At 40.4% G+C, this 19,751-nt stretch overlaps 1 protein-coding gene across 1 annotated transcript; it reads right to left on the bottom strand.

Annotated features, from left to right (window-relative positions):
- Positions 1-2,585: 2,585 nt before the first annotated feature.
- On the bottom strand, positions 2,586-15,481 carry LOC137912913 (collagen alpha-1(XXI) chain-like). The gene is given in 28 exon segments (XM_068757042.1): positions 2,586-2,805; positions 2,919-2,996; positions 3,076-3,267; positions 3,354-3,408; positions 3,514-3,660; positions 3,751-3,783; positions 4,359-4,403; positions 5,009-5,044; positions 5,248-5,319; positions 5,471-5,524; positions 5,929-5,982; positions 6,076-6,129; positions 6,217-6,261; positions 6,916-6,969; positions 7,609-7,662; positions 7,738-7,791; positions 7,877-7,930; positions 10,360-10,413; positions 10,487-10,540; positions 10,624-10,677; positions 11,477-11,539; positions 11,991-12,065; positions 12,419-12,496; positions 13,297-13,467; positions 14,064-14,292; positions 14,376-14,541; positions 14,664-15,224; positions 15,385-15,481. Coding segments are annotated over 28 exon segments (2,871 nt in total). The 3' UTR covers positions 2,586-2,617.
- Between the last annotated feature and the right edge of the window lie 4,270 nt (positions 15,482-19,751).

Genomic DNA, 19,751 nt, shown 5'->3' with positions numbered 1-19,751 from the left:
GGGGCGTGGAGGTGAACTACATCGCGCTCTGTGGGAGGAAAGTCATTCATTTATGGCTCGGGATTAGGAATCGCAGACTTTCCGTAAGAGTCCAAACTTTCTAGGTTGCAGCTTCTTTTTCTCTCTCTCTTTTTACCAGTCAGCTCTTGTGCGGAGAAGTCGCCGCTCCTCTCCAGCAGGGTCCATCCAAACTAAAGTCTCTGCCCACACCAGGTATTTATGGATGCATGACCCCGTCCCTCACCTTATGCTCCTCTGTGATGCAGAAACACGCAGGTCCGCCCAGCCCGGACTGCTCCTCAGTGGATCAATGGCTTTCAACAGTGTAAGGCTCTCCCGGCCCACGTTTGACTCTTGCCCCCCCCCCCCCCTCTCAGACTATGTCGGGGCTCGATGCCCCTCTGAGTCCATCCCACGCTCAACTTCTCGTCTTGCATCCACCTCTAGCGGCCGCAATAAAACTTCAGCTCTGTGCCATGATGAATGTGGCGACTCGGGCGCGTAAAATGAGACACTTGAAATTCGAGAAGCCAACTTAACATGTGAGAGAATAATGACAGAGGCTTTTAATCAAGTTATTCTATAGTCTGAGTGTTTATAGGAGAGGAGCGCGGTTATATTCTGCAGCAACAACACGCATCCTGCTTTTATTAAGGACTGAAACAGGATATGGAACGCTATTAAACACGACTTTATTTAATACTCCGCGGCCCACAAGTGGGCCAGATTATATGTTCTGCCATTAAAACTATACGATAGTGAACAATTCTCAAGTGCAGTGAAAGAAAACGGATTCTAACCATTTGTAAATATATGTTTTTATTTGGTTTATGTTTATTTTAATAGTGTGCAGTTAGCTCTTAAATCCTACGAGTCCTTTTTTAAATTACCATTAAATCCCTACCGTTGATTAAAGCAAATTAATTTCATTCAGTCAAAAGCAAATAGCAAAAGCAAACGCAGTAAAATGTAACATTTTCACCTATTTCCACTTTACTCTGGAAGGTTATTATTATTATTATTATTATTATTATTATTATTATTATTATTATTATTATATTTTATTTTTGTGTTAAAAGCTTGGCAGCAGGAAGGTTCTGGGTTCAAATCCCGACAGGGCCTTCCTGTGTGGAGTTGGCTCATTGTTTCTGTATCGGCTGCCTTGGTTTCCTCCCCACAGTCCATAAACATGCAATATACAAAAATCTCCAAATGTATCTAATGCTAATTAAATAGCTTAAATATTAAACCTTAAACCTGCAATAATACTTGCAGGTTTCTATGGGCAACAGTAACTCCCATCTTCATTATTAAAGCTGGCTTTGAATGGACAAGTTCATTAGAAGCCTTCTGACAGAAAGCTCCGTTCTCAGAGGAGTTTTAAGCAAACATGATGCCGAACTGGGATAATTAAAGACATAAATACTCCGAGGTTTTCATGTGGTGGATGGCTGCGGTCCAAGCTATTGAAAAAGAAGAGTTCTTCCTTCCTACAGACGCTCCACGACAGGCTGGGATGCGACCCCGTAGCGCCATCTAGCGTACAAAGTGTACTAAACACTTTCAGGTCAGGTCTCCTGCACACACTCAAACACACTCCAACACACACTGCCGACAGAAGCTCTGCGCTCATTCCAAGTTTCACAGCGTTGTGTGCTTTGAAGAAGACCCTGGTGGCAATCTGTTTTCCTTTCCATGACCATCATACACATTCTTTTTGATGCTCGCAGCACACACACCCCACTTCAAAACGTCAGACATTCTCCAGGCGAAAGATGAGATTGATGATCTGACGGAATCCTGACATCAACTCAAAAGCCCAAAGTGCAGAACAAAATAAGTTAACCAATGGTTTAGGTATTTTAATTCTGGTAAAAAAAAAGAGGAAAGATTCACTTTAAGTCACTTTAAAGAAAGTTGTTTATGACAAGTCATTCCTAAAATACACTGTTACGACCCTTTTCATAAATAACCATACAATAGTAATCAAAAGTAAGATTCAGGAACAAAATCACTTAATTTCAAGGTAAAAAAATCAATATCTCATTAGATGATGGAACATTTTACTTCCTCATTTGGAAGGAAAAAAAAGATTGAATTCGTATTGTAATAGGGGTAAAGTATTATATTAACCTGGAAGATACATATGATTGACCGGTTCAAAAGCATTTTATAAGTGCCTGACAGTCAAACTGAGGGTTTTAGGAACCCGCCTTTCATCAGCCACAGGAAATCCAACTCACTGTCTTGCTGAAATAGGTCACTTTCAAACCTCATGCCTGGTGAAATCATTCACTTAAAAAATAATTATAATTTCTATTTAAGTGAGTGTATAGCACTCAATTAAAATGCAGTCAAAATGTATAGAATGGCATGCAATGCAGCAACATCAGGGGGCAATATGGGGAAATGCATCATCCACACCGACCAGAGGTCAAGAAATGTGGGTTTGAATTGTTCAGACGAGAACAGCCAGTTATTAATTCTCTTTGATGGAATGTAGTTGTGCTGATCACATAATCTGTGTTTCCCGACAGAGAGAAGCTGTAAAGATGAGATCTTCCTGAGAATGCATGTTTGTTCCTCATCAGCTCCGGACTGGAGCCTGCCTATTGTGTCAATAGTTTGGCCCTTTACTGTACGGATCCTGCCTCATCATGCTACCGTAGCACAGGGATGGATCACACACTCCAGGCCGTCCAGGGATGCCAGGGTTACCACTTCTCCCCTCTGCTCCATCTAAACCAGGGGGCCCAGGCTTGCCTGGAGGGCCTGGTTCACTGTACCCCCGGGGACCCATTGGACCTGTGGCGATACAAATACTAAGCCATTTTCAGCTCAGTGTAACTATGTATAGAAGGAAATAATATGAGTTTGCACATGTTTTTGATAAGACGTGAATGATTTCACATTTTTACCTGGAGGCCCAGGTGGTCCTTGTTCTCCGATGGTGGTCGGACCCGGGAACCCCTTGTCACCATTGGAACCTGGTTCTCCTACAAACACAAGTGTGCTTTTTTAGGTGTCCTGAAAACATCTTTAATAATGTATTTTATAATCCGGAGTTGCTCTTACCTTTAGGCCCGTTAACTCCAAGACGACCAGGGCGACCGGGATGACCCGGCTGTCCCCTCGGGCCACTAATTCCAGGGCGACCCATGAGTCCCTGGGGCCCCATTGGGCCCGGAAGACCAGGAGATCCAGGCCGGTTTTGACATCTGGTACAGCTGCTCTGCTGGTTGCCAAGCAACAATAAAGGCAGCTCAGCTGGGGTGATTGAAAATGAAAGTATTTCAGATGTGAGATGAAAACTCGTAGAATCATATTGTCAGGCAGCCCATAATGATACTCACACTGAAGAATATCCCTGCAGATTTGCCGAATGTGATTGTCTGATACTTCACTCGCCTGGATGTGATGGACGATATTCAGTGACTGTGGACTCCAGTGTGTCAGACACAACGTCACAAATAAAATACTTGTAACAGTAAAGTAAAAAAAAAAGAAGCTTACAGATCTTCCTTCAGGTCCAGCTGGGCCAGGCAGGCCCGTGTCCCCAGTCAACCCGCGGGGGCCAGGTGGGCCGAACTGACCCGACTGTCCAGGACGTCCCGCTTGACCTTCTTGACCTCTCTGTCCCTGTTCCCCTGTTGACCCTGTCTGGCAAAAAGATCACCCCAGTATTAGCGGTACACACACTATTTCAGGCTGTCTGGAGGTGGAATGATTAATGCATTTAGCTGAACATACCTCTCCCTTTAGTCCCATTGAACCAGTGGAGCCCTGCCAGTGAAGGACAGGATAAGTCATTATACTGAAAAGTACTGAGACAACACCTCCAACAATCTGCACAACCTTTAAATGTGTGATTTTATGATAATAGAACAAATATTTTTGAGAACTATAATGCACCGTGATATGCTCAGAGAACAAAATAAATCTAGGACATATTAGGGTTTAATGTGGAAAAGTACTGAAGGCAGACTCATGACCACTGAGTGTGCATCAAGATGATGGAGCACCACCTGCTGGCCAAACAGCGTCACGTTTTACAGGATTACAGGTGGATATGTCATCATAGGTTAAACTAGAAAAGCACTCAGAGGGCACAGACCTCCGCCGAGCAGCTCATTCCCCTCCTAATTGGATTTACACCGTCCACATTGTGATCTGGATCATCACCAAAAGGTTCTAAATTGTTCTTGCTATCTTTATACACAAACCATGAAAAGTAAAACTGAATCAGAGTTGATGAAAAGGACTCGAACCCGGAACCTTCTTGCAGTGAGGCAACAGCGCTACCCACCATATCGCCCCAGCACGATCTTCATCATTATATGCTCGTCATGGAAACTCACAGCTTTGCCAGGTAGACCAAGCGCTCCTTTTTCACCTGCCATTCCCTGGTGAGAAAATAATTTGTTTCAAGTTATGGACTCATACTCTGCTTGTGGAACATCTAGTAATGAAATCAGGACTACAGGGTAAAACATCCATTCCAGACGTGGCGATTACGTCACATTAGAAGGAGTGTTCTTGTTTCGTAAAACATTTTAGTTGCATCACATTAACGGCCTTTTGATAATGTGATTGTATTTCATGATGTAGCATGAAAATGAGCATAAAACAGATTCATGTTAAATTATTGCAGAAATCAGTTGAATGTTAAGATGTCAAAAGACAAAGCGTAAATGACACATGAAATTCAAAATTTATATTTATACAAATGTAGAGCTCATAGACAGCAATTACCGGTAATGTGCCACACTGGCATATTGTCAAACAGAACTATGCTTTAGATAAAAATCTGTGTTAATTAGACACCTAAAATGGATAATTATTATTATTAGTAGTAGTAGTAGTAGTATTGAGTTTATTTCCTACTGATTATTTGCCTTTTACCTCTAAAATTAAGTTATTATTTGATTTTAGCATTACATGGATCAAAACAATCACTCAGAGATCAAGTTGTGTGATTAAGGACCAATGACATCATCTCAAATCTCACCTTCTCTCCTCTTTCACCTGGATGTCCACTTTGTCCCTTAAGAAATAAAAAATGGATTCTAAATATTTTTTACTCATGGGACAAACTCAATGTCAAAATACATTGCTATTATTTATTGATATATTTATTCTAAACCACTAAAGAACAACAACATATACTTATATAAGTGATACAATGATAAAGGTTTGGAGTTGGAGGAGGGGAGAGTCGTGGCGGTTTAACTACACGTGTAGATATACCTTGTTGCCCTTCAGGCCTGGCATGCCTGGGTGTCCTGGGTGACCTAGATGTCCAGGTTCCCCTGGTCTCCCCTTTAATAAAATGCAGTTTAACTTCAATAATTATCTATTAGAATGCTCTTTATTTAAATACTACTGGAATTAAAACCTCCAAAATGCTTTACATTTAAATATAGTACAGCGTAGAAACCCTTCTGTCTCGATTATTTAAATGGGAACGCACCTCAGAGCCCGGCGTTCCTTGTATACCTGGACTTCCAGCTTCTCCTCTATTCCCCTTGATAAAGAAATAAAACTTGAAACAACATCCTGACCACATCGTATCACTGGCTGGAACATTTTAAAGAGGATTGGGTGCATTAAAGCTGAGTGTTTTATTGTGCTTTCTTTACTAGTTAAGCAAGACTCTACAGATGCAGAAAAAAAAAATCAAAGCATCCTCCCTAATCTAGTTTTTAGCCATTCCCAGTACCAATACACACTGGCTTGTTGAAGGCAGATCTGGGAATGAAAAGTGATAGGAGATAGTGTCCAATCCAGGCTACTAACATCATTAATATTTCTCTGACCAAACAGTATTGCAAAATCCAGGCTTAATGTATCACCATCATTGTGGCTAAGAGATCATCATTTATACTAAATGCTAAAAAAAGGGATTGCCTAACAGGGACAAAATATTACCTTTGGTCCAATGTGTCCTTTTGAACCAGGTGTTCCAGGTAAGCCGAAGTCGCCCTACATGAGATGAAGGAATTGCTTTTGTGTCTCTTAAGGCTCAGTGTTACCACGAGGCAGCATGCACCAATATTCCAACAGCTGTGAACTCACTGGTGATCCAGTCGATCCTTTGACGCCCCTAAATCCTGGTAAACCAGCTTCACCCTTAATAAATGAGAAGAATGACGCACAGCAGCCGATCCCTTTAGTTTGCATTTACATCGGGAAGGTGTTGTCTGAGCTTCAGCTCACCTTGTGTCCAATTAGGCCAGTAATTCCTGGTAGTCCAGGCATTCCCTAAAAGGGAGGACATTGATTAGAAAATGAAGCAGATCAGTACATCTAATAATGCCAAACAGGATAAAAAAAAACGTGTACTTGTTAATCCAATCCTGAATATAAGAACTAGTATTCACTAGCATGGTATATAGGAGTTTTGCAATATTTAATAGAAGTGGCAATTTTAATAAAACCACATTTTCAAATGCAGTATTTGCAAAGTGATTGCAAAAACAGGTCCCAGTTAACTTCCTCTCACAGTGAACTAATTGCTTCATTGCGTCAGTAATAATGCTGCCCAATAACAGCACAAATTAAAAAGACATGATGCACCTATAAATGTTTAACAGCGTTGTTATTGCTGGAGTCATAAAATGAAAAAAAATGAAGGCATTCATTCATTCATTCCTTCCTTCATTCCTGTTCTGGTGGAAACATGGCTTACAATCCTTGTTGTGCGACTGACTCATTGCACCGCTAACTGCATGTTAATACACAGAAATCCAATGTATTATTAGTCTGATAGCATATTTGATATTTCATTCAAACTAAATGTACATGAAATCCTCAAATTCTGGGATTAAATGTAAAGATGTAAGAAAAGAGCAGCGGCTCAAACAGCCTACAAATAGCAATTATGTGCAGTGAGCCGTGACGGCTTTTATGACTCACAGGCTGGCCTTCCCTTCCATCGACACCTGGAACACCTCCGGCCCCAGCGTCTCCCTTAATATGTTGGAAAAACAAAAAACGCATTTACAGCTGTGTTGGTATTCACTCATTAATTATAGGCTGAAACACAGATGTTTTGAATGTAAAATAATCTGATGATTATTCTCAACATTAATCAGGTAGCTAATTCTTGCAAATTATTATTTTTAATGTTAATTCAAAATGTCCACAGCCCAAAACCCAAAAGGCTCTTCCATCCATTTATGAATAATTCTATTTATTACACCATTGAGTCACCCCAAAGACTCATTTACTATAATAGAATAATAAAAGAAAATAATATTACTTAGATTGAAGAGGCCTTAACAGCAATAAAAAAAAAAGTATTTTTTTCTGCTTGAAAATGTACTGAAACAATTATCAAAGGAAGAGCTCATTTTATCATCGAAATAGTTTATCTATTTTATCATGCTGGATTTAGAAGATAAACGATGCTATTAAAACTTTGATTTTCTAGATTGAAATGAGGTTTGGTGACTGTGGGACACCACCACATTTACTTGATTGCTTTTGGGAACCCTGATTTCCATTGATAACGTGCACGTTTAACCAACCTCAGTCCTCAGGCTATTATTCTCCTAATCCTGAATGAGTTTTGGATTACACTGCTCTGTGATGTCAAGAGAAACAGACCTTTAGACCTGGTCTCCCTGGTAATCCATCTTTTCCATCTCTGCTAGGAAGGCCCTGGAATTAGCGAAAAATGATGCCACACACTGTAAACATGCTCTCTTGACTGATTCTGAACTGTTTCATACATACAGATTCTCCTGGATAACCTGGTGGCCCAGCAGGTCCCATGCTTCCTTTGTGTCCCTGGAAAAATCACACCACTCCATGGAGGATGTTCCAGCTGCAACCAACTGAATGATTATGAAGTTGTGTGGAGCAGCAGTCTTACCACTTTACCAGTTGTTCCTGGTAAGCCCACAATTCCTGGGGATCCCGTTGAGCCCTGACAAAATGAAAAGTAAAAAAATATATATCTTTAGGACTTTAACACTTGAAGACGGCTTGGCTCATCTAAACTATTTGTTGTGGTGAAAATCCTACCCCAAGTTGAGGTTTCAGGATTTTTGTCCTCATGTGCTGCCACCTTGGCACTAAAGCTATATCCAATAAAGCTAACTCAAAATGGCAGTCATGACAAAATATGGGCGGCTGCTCGTATAGATGGTGTGTGTGAGCAATGTCTGGTGCGTTTGCTCATTTTAGGTGTTTTCACTGGGAAGATAAAGAGGTTTTCATTCAAAAAGGTGGGCTGTGGGTTTATCAATAAACTGCAGGGAGCTGTATAGACAAAAAACAGAATGCAGTTTAGAATAAGAATGTACCGGTAAGCCTATAATATAAAACATTGTTTTACAGTGTTCCAACATCTTGGTGTTGGAGATAATAGTAAAATAAAAATAAAAAATACTAAATTCTAAGCCGATTAATGATTTTGGTGAACGTGACTAAGTATCACAAATTGTGAAAACAGCTTTTGTGTCCTTGAATTAAGCACTTTTGACTTAAATTATCACACGTGCTTTCATTCTCTATGTCCAAGCCAGGAAAATGAGAATATACCCATTTCAATTTTATATTTGCGTTTATAACCAAAGAAAATCTTACTCTGAATGAGATGCAGATCCCAGCCATTACAATTTGAAATTGTCAGTTTGGATTAAGGAGGTGACGAATGCATCGGAGGTTACTGTTTTGTACATATTTTTTTAGCTGTGATCTTCTGACTTTTCCACTTTTACCACCCGCAGGGTGACATTTCGGTTTTCATATTTATTTAGCTCCAAATGAGTTGTAATATTCCTGGTGATCCTATCAGTTTGCTTCAGCAATGGTCAGGTCAATATTTACTTGCTCTTAAAATGCATAAAATCATATGCTTTGTACATTTATTGCTGTTTCTCATTTTGATTTTTGAACAGATGTGGTGGTTTAACATGGCTCAGTAGTAATAGTTTCATTTGAAAGGTGAGACTATATTTTATGCAGCATTGTAAATATTTTACCCCATTTTTAAAACCTGTTTGAGCAATGTTTTCATGAACTTTCTGTTTTATATGCAGGTTTTGGCCGTTATCTTTGATTACAAATGAAAAAGGATGTAAAATCGCTCTCATCTCAGTGTTCATGATTCCTCAGATGCCTCACTGATAAAAAATTATTATTAAAAATTATTATCAAGAATGAAAATGTAATGATGGGATAAATGGCCCAGGATGATTCACTTTGTGTGCATGCCTGTCTGCATATGGCTGAGACATCTATTTGTCATATTGGCCAGCTGGTGAGGATGCCCGGGGGCCGCACAAATTACAAGGTGAAATGATGCAACTGAGGTGATGCAACCTCGAAAGGATGCGTCACCTCACTATTCCTCAAAATGACACCAAATGCAAATGTTGGTCACATGTGTTAAAGTGACCTGAGCAAACATTTGGGTTAAACCCGTAGAGATGGGGGGGGGGGGGGTGCTCAGCTACACAGATCCAGGTTGGCGTGCACAATAAAAGACAATGATAATAAACTTTCAGTTCTCAAAGGATCATTTCTCTCTTTGTGGAAAAACTTCAGTTGAACTGCACTCACCGGAAACATATTTCATCTCGCACAGCCATGGCTGCTGGTTGCATTAAATTATTTAAATGTTCCTTGTAAATCCTTGAAAAACTTTTTTATGTTGACATCATCTTGCTTTCAAGGTCATGAATCCTATTTTCCAGAGGTTAGAGATTCTTGTTCTCATTCTTACGGTGCCATTGAATGCAGCATTAGCACATGTATGACTTTTAGCATGTGGGACCAAACTCACTCTGGTCAATGCATTTTCTGGAGATTTTGGGTCTTTATATTTGTGTTTGTGTTTATCTTAATTTTAAAGGAAACAAAGATGCAAGTCTGCCTCTTTTGTGAAGTGAACTTTTTCAGAAAAGGACAGAACAATAGAAAGAAAATATGAACATATCCAAGGAATCTTTGGTAGCCTTTATTCTCTGTACTCTGGTCCCTCACTACATACTATATACTTTCCTGGGGGATCTGGCTTTATGTTCATAACACATGGTTTCTACAGTGACTGATGCAGCGATGCCCAAACAGGTCCAGATGATGTGTTTAACAGGGATTTCCTGTTAATTCTACGTTTGTTCTCATAAAGATTTACCTTTACAATTCAATGTGTGCTTTTAACGCTTTCTTGTTTCTTCTACATAAATCCGCGTAGCTGTGGTCAAGCAGGGGGTCCAGTAATTTTGCCCACTATCCATGCTCAGATTATATTTTCAATAAATAATATTATATAACATCTGGATGCAATAATATGAAACAAAAATGCAGTTACCACGCTTGAATAAAAAAAGAAAAAAAAAACATCACCACCTTCTCTCCTGGTTGCCCAGGTAATCCCAGTAATCCAGTCATGCCCCTGTCACCCTGAGAGAAACAGACATATTACACAAGCAGTGATCAGAAATGAACATCAATGGATGTTACTACAGCTTCCTACCGGAACCCCAGGCCTTCCTTGCTCGCCTTTGTACCCAACAGGTCCACGAGGCCCCTGAAAGGATCACCCAAGGAAACCAGCTTTTCATTTTCTGCTGTTTGTCATTTCAATGCACAGGAAAACTAGGCGACATTTACCTCGACTCCAGGTGGTGCTGGGACCCCCGGATGTCCTCTAATGCCAGGGATACCCTGCAGATTTAAAAAGACAAGAACCATGCTCACAGTGAGCATGTCATTTGGGTGAATTTGGGCTGCAGGGATTTTTAAATGAGGGTTTTGACCAGCCTGCAGTACACACTTTTAGAGACACAAAATCAATGTTTCTTTAAGTCGAAGTTTTTTTGTAATTTATCCACTGGAAAAAAAGAGTGTGTTTACCACTGTTATCATTCTGAAGCAATCCTGAACACACCAAATTAACAAGCATTTTGGAGGCCATGTGACATTTATAATTGTATGTTATATTTGTCAGTGGCGGGCCTTGCATTTCACATCCAGACCTTCAGCCAATAACCTCATAAAATTGCAATATTATTTAGAACAATAGGGGGACAGGGGTCCCATGCGCTCGCTTAGATTTTTCTGCTGAAGGAAGTCAAGAAGATCAATGGGAAATGTTCCTGCAAAATCACCCATGGCATCCAGTACAGTCATTTATGTTCTTAGTGGATACAGATCAAAAAGTGTTCCGTGGCTCTGTGTTATGCTGGAGAAGGCTGCTTGTGGGTAATCTTTCGGGTATTCCCAAAATTTCTGGGGGTGTAGAGCTTTCTGACCAATTTTCCTAAAAATGATTGGACAAGTCTTGACAATGGTTTTGAAAACAAATGTGCATCCATTTCTTCTCCTTCTTTCAGCCATTGTGGGTTGACACAACAGCTATTAAATCAACACAACTATATTTTTTGCCCGTGCAGGTCGCTACAGATGCAGTTTGCTAGCTCTGGCTCACCACTGATATTTGTATATTAAACTATGTAGTACTCACAGGCTTACCATCAGCACCAACAGCTCCGGGCCAGCCAGCTTTGCCAGGGTTTCCTTGTTCTCCCTGAGAAAAGTGGAATTAAGTATTTTAAATAGGTTGTTTGTGCATTTTGGAAGTTGTGCTACTCCTTGTGAATTAATTAATTATAAATCTATTAACAATATATATTCTCATGTGTGGACTGGTTTACTTTATCTTCAGTTCATGCTGTGTTTGTTTACGTTTACGATAAGATGCTCTTGAGCACTTTGTGGGCCAATAATGATCATCTGCAAGCCAGTGATGGCCCCAGTATGATGGATCTGTTCTATAGTATAATCTTGACACTGTAAATTATAAAGACTGGGAGCTGGACAAGGTTGAGTTATAGCCAAACCAAAAGCAGATCTCAAAGCTTAGTGTGTGCTTGTCGGATAGTTTTCCATGTTTGCTGCTGGCCATGAAAAGGAATACACGCACACGAGACAGGGGACAAAGCAAAAATATTTTAAAGATTTTATTGTACATAACTGACCTTTACTCCTGGAAGTCCAGGAGGACAAACACAAGGTTCTGGAGTCACATCAGTGTAATCAGGACTGTTGGAGCACTGAAATGAACAAAAAATAACCTCAAAACGACTTGTCCAAAACGTGTATTTAATTTTTAATTCAAAACAAAGTTCCACACACAAATGTAGAGCCAGCAGATAATAAAAAAAAAACTATGGTAAAAGCAAAATGCTCTAAGCTGGTCATTGACTCAACTAATGATGGCGTAAATAGTGACTTAATTTTGAGCATATGAATATACAGCAGCACAGAGTGGAAGGGTTAACGCATGATCAAACTGTGCATGTGAGAACAGAAACAGATGGAGCCGGATAAGGTGAGAAGTAGGTGCGAAGAAGTTCTCTTTATGGCTTTTGGACAGAAAGAAAAATGCGCAGACTGGCATACTCACGACTCCTGGTATTTCACAAGCAGACTCTCGGTTGTTCTGCTCTGGGTCGCAGTAAATGCGAAGCTTCTGTATTTCAAACTGAAAATGTAAGAGAAAGCTTTGTTAAAAATGCATCAGCTAACTGTTGAAGATTCCAAACAAGCTATGAAAAGTACTAATTGTAAACACAGGGGTAATTGTGCAGCCGCAATTCCTCCAGTTTTATCAGTGCTCCCCCCCCAGTGGATCAAAATGGTTCGACTGTTCACGGAAACAGCATGCCCTCATTAAGCCTTGAGCAGGCTACCTGCTGCTTGACCTCCCCCAGGATGTGGGAGTACTCTGCAGCAAGGCTTAACTATTCTGCTATCATTTCAGGCTTCGCTGAGAGTGGCCCATAGATGGTTTCAATTCGACAGGGCCATAATAATTCACTACTGAGGTGCGTTTCATGCTAATGTCCACCGTTATGATGAAAGACGTTAAGTTCTTTCTTCTGCTTGAACGATTCTTTTTTTTAGGATACACATTTGTGTCATTGAGTAAATCACAGCGCCGTCAGCAATTCAGCAGAGCAAATTACAACAATAGTGTAATTAGGATTTATTACAAATGCATGCACCCATAGGCATATATGGCACAAAACATGCCAAATGAAACAAATAATTAATATTAATGAGGCTTTGTGGAGAAAGGGCTCACTTTTACTACGCAGTACTGGTGATACTATGTTTAAAATTATAGCACTTCCCTGTTTGCTGAAATAGTCCTTAAATACAAATGTAAATATAAATACAAATATAAATACAATACTAGTCAAACTGTCATCCGGCCAGACTCTCTCAGAAGCAACAACACGTACTTCATTAAAATACGGTTGTTGATGTTAATAAACTTACTGGCGCTGTTGTTTCCTTCCTGACATATTTCCCAACCTGGGTTTTTCCATTTATAAAAATTCCAACAGGCGGCTCCAAGGAATGGGATTCAATTTCCAGGTCATCAACAAAAAGAGTGGCATCCTCCTCGGTGACCAGCAGTCGTAGCTGGTGCCAGTTCTCATCAAACAGCTTATTGTTCCACACACAAAGGAGAGTAAACAGCCATTAATTCATGGGTTGTAACTGCTGGCACCATGCTGATGTAGACATTACAGATATGACTGTAATTCGTTTAAATACATTTTTATGTAAGAGTTGTACTTTTATAAATGATGAAAAGAGTTACAAAGGATGAAGTGGCTGTTTAAAAGAAAAATGCACTTCACATTGATTATCTATATTATGCTGTATGATTGCATTCTTTTAGACAAGTTAAATACTGACAAAGTCAGTACTCTTTAATGATGATGATGATGAATACATTTATTAGATAGAATGTTAGAGCAGTACAAGTACAGTCAAACAACAGTATGTATTACAGTACAATTACAGTCAAATGGATGTCTTAGCAGAACGACCTCTGGGAGTCTCCTGCTATAGTAAGTTTCCTGTATGAGGCTGTTTTAATGCTGCAGTATATGAAAATTATTCAAATCAGCTGCATTGATCTATTTAATCTGTTCACGTGTACTTTCTTTATCAGGTTAGTATTTTTCTTTACCCACAGTGCAGAATGATGCTCTGAAAGTCAACTGGCATTAGAAACAAGAGATAGTTTTATTTACCCGTGTTGTCTGTTGTTGAAATGAAACCGTTTGAGTTCCACCTGGTGCGTTGCTGGTTGTCGTGAACCTGACTGTGCGGTCCAGTCCGTTTAGAGTCACTGCCATCTGAGGTTCCCCATCACTTGTCTGTATCCTCCATATGTCCCATTCCTCAAGTCCGACTGATCCCTGATACCTCAGTGTGGCCACAAAAACGTACGCCGGAGGCAACCCGTCAGGGAAAAGGGTCCTAGGTCACCAAAATGAAAGGTCGGTAGACGTGTGAATACAGGTATGATGACCGCGGAGAGAAGACAAAAGCAGGATCGTTACCGTGTCGCTTCACTTAAGTCGACATGAGATGTCACTTCATAGGCTTTAATGCCACGGAATGTTCCCTTTGTCTTCTTGGCTTTTTTACCCAAATTTAGATGGAGCAGAATATCAAAACCCTTCTCATGGCGGGAATCTGTAGGGATTCTTGCTGGACAAACGATCTCTGCAGCCAACAAATACGAAGAAATGTAAAAACAGGCAAGCACAGGGACATGTCTTAACTAATTAGAATGTTTGACCTCATAATATTTGAGTAGAATGACACTTTGACCTGCAGCTACTCACCTTCACATAATTTCTGTCATATGACCTGTATGATCCTGGAAATGGCTTTGTAGTCCTCGACAGAGAAAACATAAGTTGAAAATGGCTTGTTAGCAATGTCCCTCAGCTCAGCCTCTTCTGTCCCTGGCCCAACTCCAATTGCAAACAGAATGACTCCTTTTTTCCTTGCTGCCTCTGCTGCTTTCAAAACCTCATCTTGAGACTTTCCATCTGTGAGGACAACAGCAATCCTGGAAATGCCTGCTGGGCCACGCTCAGAGAGGCCAAACAGTTTTTCTGTAGCAAACTTGATAGCTGCCCCTGTCCTTGTGTTTCCCCCCATGTACTCGATGGACTCCATCGCCTTGATGAGGTCTTTGTTGGAGGAGTACTTCCCCAGAGCTATTTCCAAAACGGGGTCATCGCTGTACTGCACGACTCCAACCTGGGTGAACTTCTGTCCGATGTTGAAGTTTGTTGCTATGTTGACAAGCCATTGCTTCACTATCTCAAAATTGACATCTTCAACACTCCAAGAGCCGTCTAGAATGAACACTAAATCGCACGGTGCAGTTCTACAACCTGAAGCAGACGGGAAACGAACAGTCAGCATAAGATAGTCCATTCCTACAGCATATGAAATCCATTTATGATACATGAAATCACTTTTGTTCAGCTGCATTTAACAGTTTTTAATGATTAGACAACAAAGATAAATAATAAAGGAGGAGAAAATGATTACTTCTCAAGTCTTCATCTTGAGCTGCAGTAAACAAGTGGAGAAAGAGGAGGCACATGCATCGTAGCACACAATGCATGGATGCTGCTTTGCTACCCATTACACAGTGGGGCCAGTTTCCAGTAGTGGGCCTGCAGGGAAAGGGAAAACATGCCTTGTATTGGAGGGAAACAGAAAAGATACAGATACATTTCACATACCTGATTGCTGGTATGGTGTACACATCAGACACATACCGAGTGTAACCAAACAATCAAGACAAAATAAAACCCACGATATATTGACCGGCAGAGAAGCAGCACTACTCTTGAACATGACACGGCCTGATGCTACTAGAGACGCTCGATGTAAGTAACACTGGGGAATGTTTGTATATTTTGAACTGTATTCAATTCCTAAATCTTTTCTGCCGATACAGATTTATGCTCAGACCTCCATCCTTCAAGCAGTGCACGCTCTCTCTCTAATTCTGCTTGACTGCAACTATTTTCCTTTCACGCCTCAGGTACAACATCCTCACACGGTGCTGTCAAGTCTACTAAATAAATAACTTACTGCACCACTGGGTCACAACTGCCCTCAAAGTGCTGCTCACTGTTTCCTGCGGGATTATCAAATGTTTCCCTTAATCTGCTGCTATTTGCCAATCCCCCGCCCCCCATACACACACACACACGCACACACACACACACACACACATAGACAATTCATGTGCCTGAAAAGCTTCACTTCTATGCTTTTCCTCCTCATGGCTATAATAGATCTTAATTCGCTCCTATCCATCCCCAGATGAAGTACTTTAAACTGGCTGCAGTCAGAAGCTGCTCAACCACTTACAGTTGTTATGTCACCTGGTGTGCTATTCTTGCAGAGTGATTATTTTACATTCTGGTGAGTTGGCAGTTTGAGCAGAAAAATTGAGAATTTTGAGAGGACTAAACGCAACATTTGTCGACACCCTCTTTAAACTTATTTCCGTCACACTTTTACACCTGGTCTATGTTTTTAGTTAGTTTCTATGCCAGCCCTGCAGACACGGGGCTGACATTTCCCCTGAAACTAATAACTGTGTTTTTAACTTCAAATGTTAGCATGCACAAATGATAACATTCTACCTTCATGCTACCCTGCTGGTGTTAGCATTTCATTAAAGCAAATGAACACTAACATTTTCTTTTGCATCGTAGTAGAGTAATATGGCAGTTATTCTTATGCTCACGGAATCACTGATGAAATAAGTTATTGTGAACATGGTGATACATCGAGAGGAACAATATTTGACAACTTTGAGTTTAAACATTTAATTTGAGTGGATTTCAGACATTTGTTAATCTGCACCCAAAATATTTCCTGAGGTTTCTCAGTGATCTTTTACAGTAGTTTCAAATATGTAACATAATCTGCCAGGGTTTCATCATGGTAATTAGCTGTGCATATATACTGAATAAAAGTCTAAATCAAACTTGTGTTTTGTGATAAATCATTTAAAACTATATTTCATATACTGTAAAGTTAAATATCGTAGCATCATAGTCATAGCAATCATTTGATGTACAGGAAGCTGCTGAACAAATTACTTCTCATCACACGGAATATTCTACCTGGTCTCATTTGTGTGCCACAATACATATTTCACTGCATATTTAATCTGCAGTGAAATCATATTTTAAGACAAATTTCTCCTTGAGTCACAAAGAATATATTCTTCATTTACCGGTACATGTGTTTCTTACATCTCTGTTAACGGCATGACTGCAATGCTGCAGCAAAGTGTGCAGTTAGCAGCACAGATTTGAGAAATCTGAAGAACAGTTTCCCTTCCTTTACGACATATCAGAATGGCCAGGATTTTTTTTTTCCAATGATTCCACGCATTTTTTGCATGTCATAAACAAGAGACTGATAGCTGAGCATAATGTCTTCAATGTGTACCTGGGGGCAGCACAGACTCAAGATCCCGTAGAATAAATACTGGGAAATTTTTAAACCGTATTAAACAATGAAAAATAGCAAATCCTGGCAGATGCCACAACAAAACATAAAACAAATATTCTAAAATCAGCCCAAGAAGTTCATTTTAAAGATTTAAAACAACCACAATAGAATACAATATAGCCAGTCATAACGGGAATATAACGAGTGATCAAGAATCTTCATGCATTAAAAAAAGAAATATATTTGTGGACGAATACATATATAAAAAGTCATTTTCATAAATACAATAAACTTGTAACAAAGTGAGCAAAATGTTACCAGTATTGGTCCAATGTGAATCCTGTTATTCCTGATCAATATTGTTCAAAGTTCTGGGTTAACAGAAACATTTCAGGAGAAGCGCACGTTTCTCTGCTCAATGAAAGCCTGCCCTTTCCAGCAGCACTGTCTCTGTTCTGTTTCTAGCCTTCTTCCTCTCCAACCCCCCCACCCCTAACTCCAAGCTTTTACTGGCCTGCAGCCACCTTCAATCATCACGGGTGGAAAGAGGAGCAGATAAGGAGAGCACGAAATGGTGAAGTATCCAGCCCATCGCTGACTGTCCAAACGAGAGAGAGAAAAAAAGAAAAACGTCAAGACACAGGCTCCAAAGAGCTGAGGTTTGGCTCAAGCGTGGGGGGGGCTGTTAAGGGTGGGGAACATGGTGTTTTCTGGATGGAGACACACCACCATCTCAGCCAACACGTTTTAGAATGAGTGCGTGTTCATGGTGGCTTCCGCAGGTCCGCACTAAGATGATATTGGAGCACACTCCTTTCTGAAGTCCTCTTCGTCATTCAAACAGACAGCAGGTCATGTTCTAGCAGGCAGCAGTGAACAAGGTGTGAGAAGCTACTGATGCGGGTTTGTTGTCGCTGCACAAACAGCTGGAAGTCATCGGGAATGGAAAATTGACTCTGCTATAAGTAAAGCATGCCGATCGTATGAAGTGTATTGTGTACTGTGCATGGATGTGTGAAATGTCCCTGAAGTCTGTCCTGCACTACGTTATTTAGCTCAAAATTAAAATATGGAGAATATGAAGACGATGTGCGAGCGGTGCGTTCTCTGTTTTGAATGGGATTAATGACAACATTAAGAGTTTAAAGTTACAAAAAAACAAAATTCTAATATTCCTTTATCTTCTCGAAGACGAGACGATCAGAAATCACCTTGCCTTCAGGCGCTTATTTGAGCAATCTGGGTTATGCTGGAGTCTCAAGGTGTGGTACACCCTGAAAGTCAATGACATGCCCATGTGCAATATAGAGTGGTCAGTTCACCTAAATTGCATGTTTTTGGAGGTGGGAGGGACCTGGAGAACCCAGAGAGAACCCACACAGACATGGGGAGAACATATACTCCACACAGAAAGGCCCCTGGAGGAATCAAACCCAGAACCTTCTTGCTGTGAGGCAACAGCGCCACCAATTGTACCACCATGCTGCCCCTATCTAATATTATCCAATACAATTATTTTGCTGCCACATGCTTGGATAAGAAATTCCAATCAATAAAATCGGCTTCTTTTAATATTCCACCACATTTTAGAGGGAAATATTGAAAATCTAACTCCAGTGCATGTATTTCAATACATGCCGTATGAGCATCTAATAAAAGCTTGCATTGTAAATCAAATACAGACTTTATGCTCCTCCTGACATGTCAATGCGTCTGCAATAATGATCCAATACTATAAAATACAGGGAGACATATCTTGCACTTGACACCGAGAACAGAGGCGTCCTGTTGACACTCATCACATCCGGGTGGATCAGGCAGGAAAATACTCAATTTGTGTTTGGCAACTGCCTCTAACCTACAGGACACTTTGTACTGATTGCCATAAATGAAACTAGAAATATGCAGCCATTCTGCATCCGTTTAACCAAACTGAATGAAATCTACAGTTGGGTCAATCTGCATAAGTGCTCTGCTCTCTTTCACTTCAACTAATCACAGTACCACATTTGGATTTTCACTCACATCAACGAGCATTTACAGCATCTGGCATTCACTCTTCAGCTTTTTAAATAAATGCCTGGGGCTCGCATAAACTTTGACTAAACAAATTCTTTGCCAACACTCTGAAGCTCAATTGTGCCGGGTCGTTTTAATCCACCACTGGTCACAATCTGATGATCGTTTACCATTGACATAAATAGTGAGCAAATGGTTGAGCCCACAGAGAAAATTCAGAGTATAATCATGCATTACTAATGGCTTCCAGAGATGACCACAGCATCCAGGGCAGCATGGCGTACAGTGGGAAGTGGAGGATGACATTCAGCAGTTTATGGCACAAACAACCATGAGCTAGGAAAGACACTGAGGTCAGACGCATGCAGAGGTGTGGAAGGGTTTCTCCATTACACATGAGCTGTGAAGAAATCATT

This window comes from Brachionichthys hirsutus, unplaced genomic scaffold (assembly GCF_040956055.1).
Source record: "Brachionichthys hirsutus isolate HB-005 unplaced genomic scaffold, CSIRO-AGI_Bhir_v1 contig_797, whole genome shotgun sequence".
Classification (NCBI taxonomy): Eukaryota; Metazoa; Chordata; class Actinopteri; order Lophiiformes; family Brachionichthyidae; genus Brachionichthys; species Brachionichthys hirsutus.
This window is presented reverse-complemented; position numbering and strand designations above follow the sequence as displayed.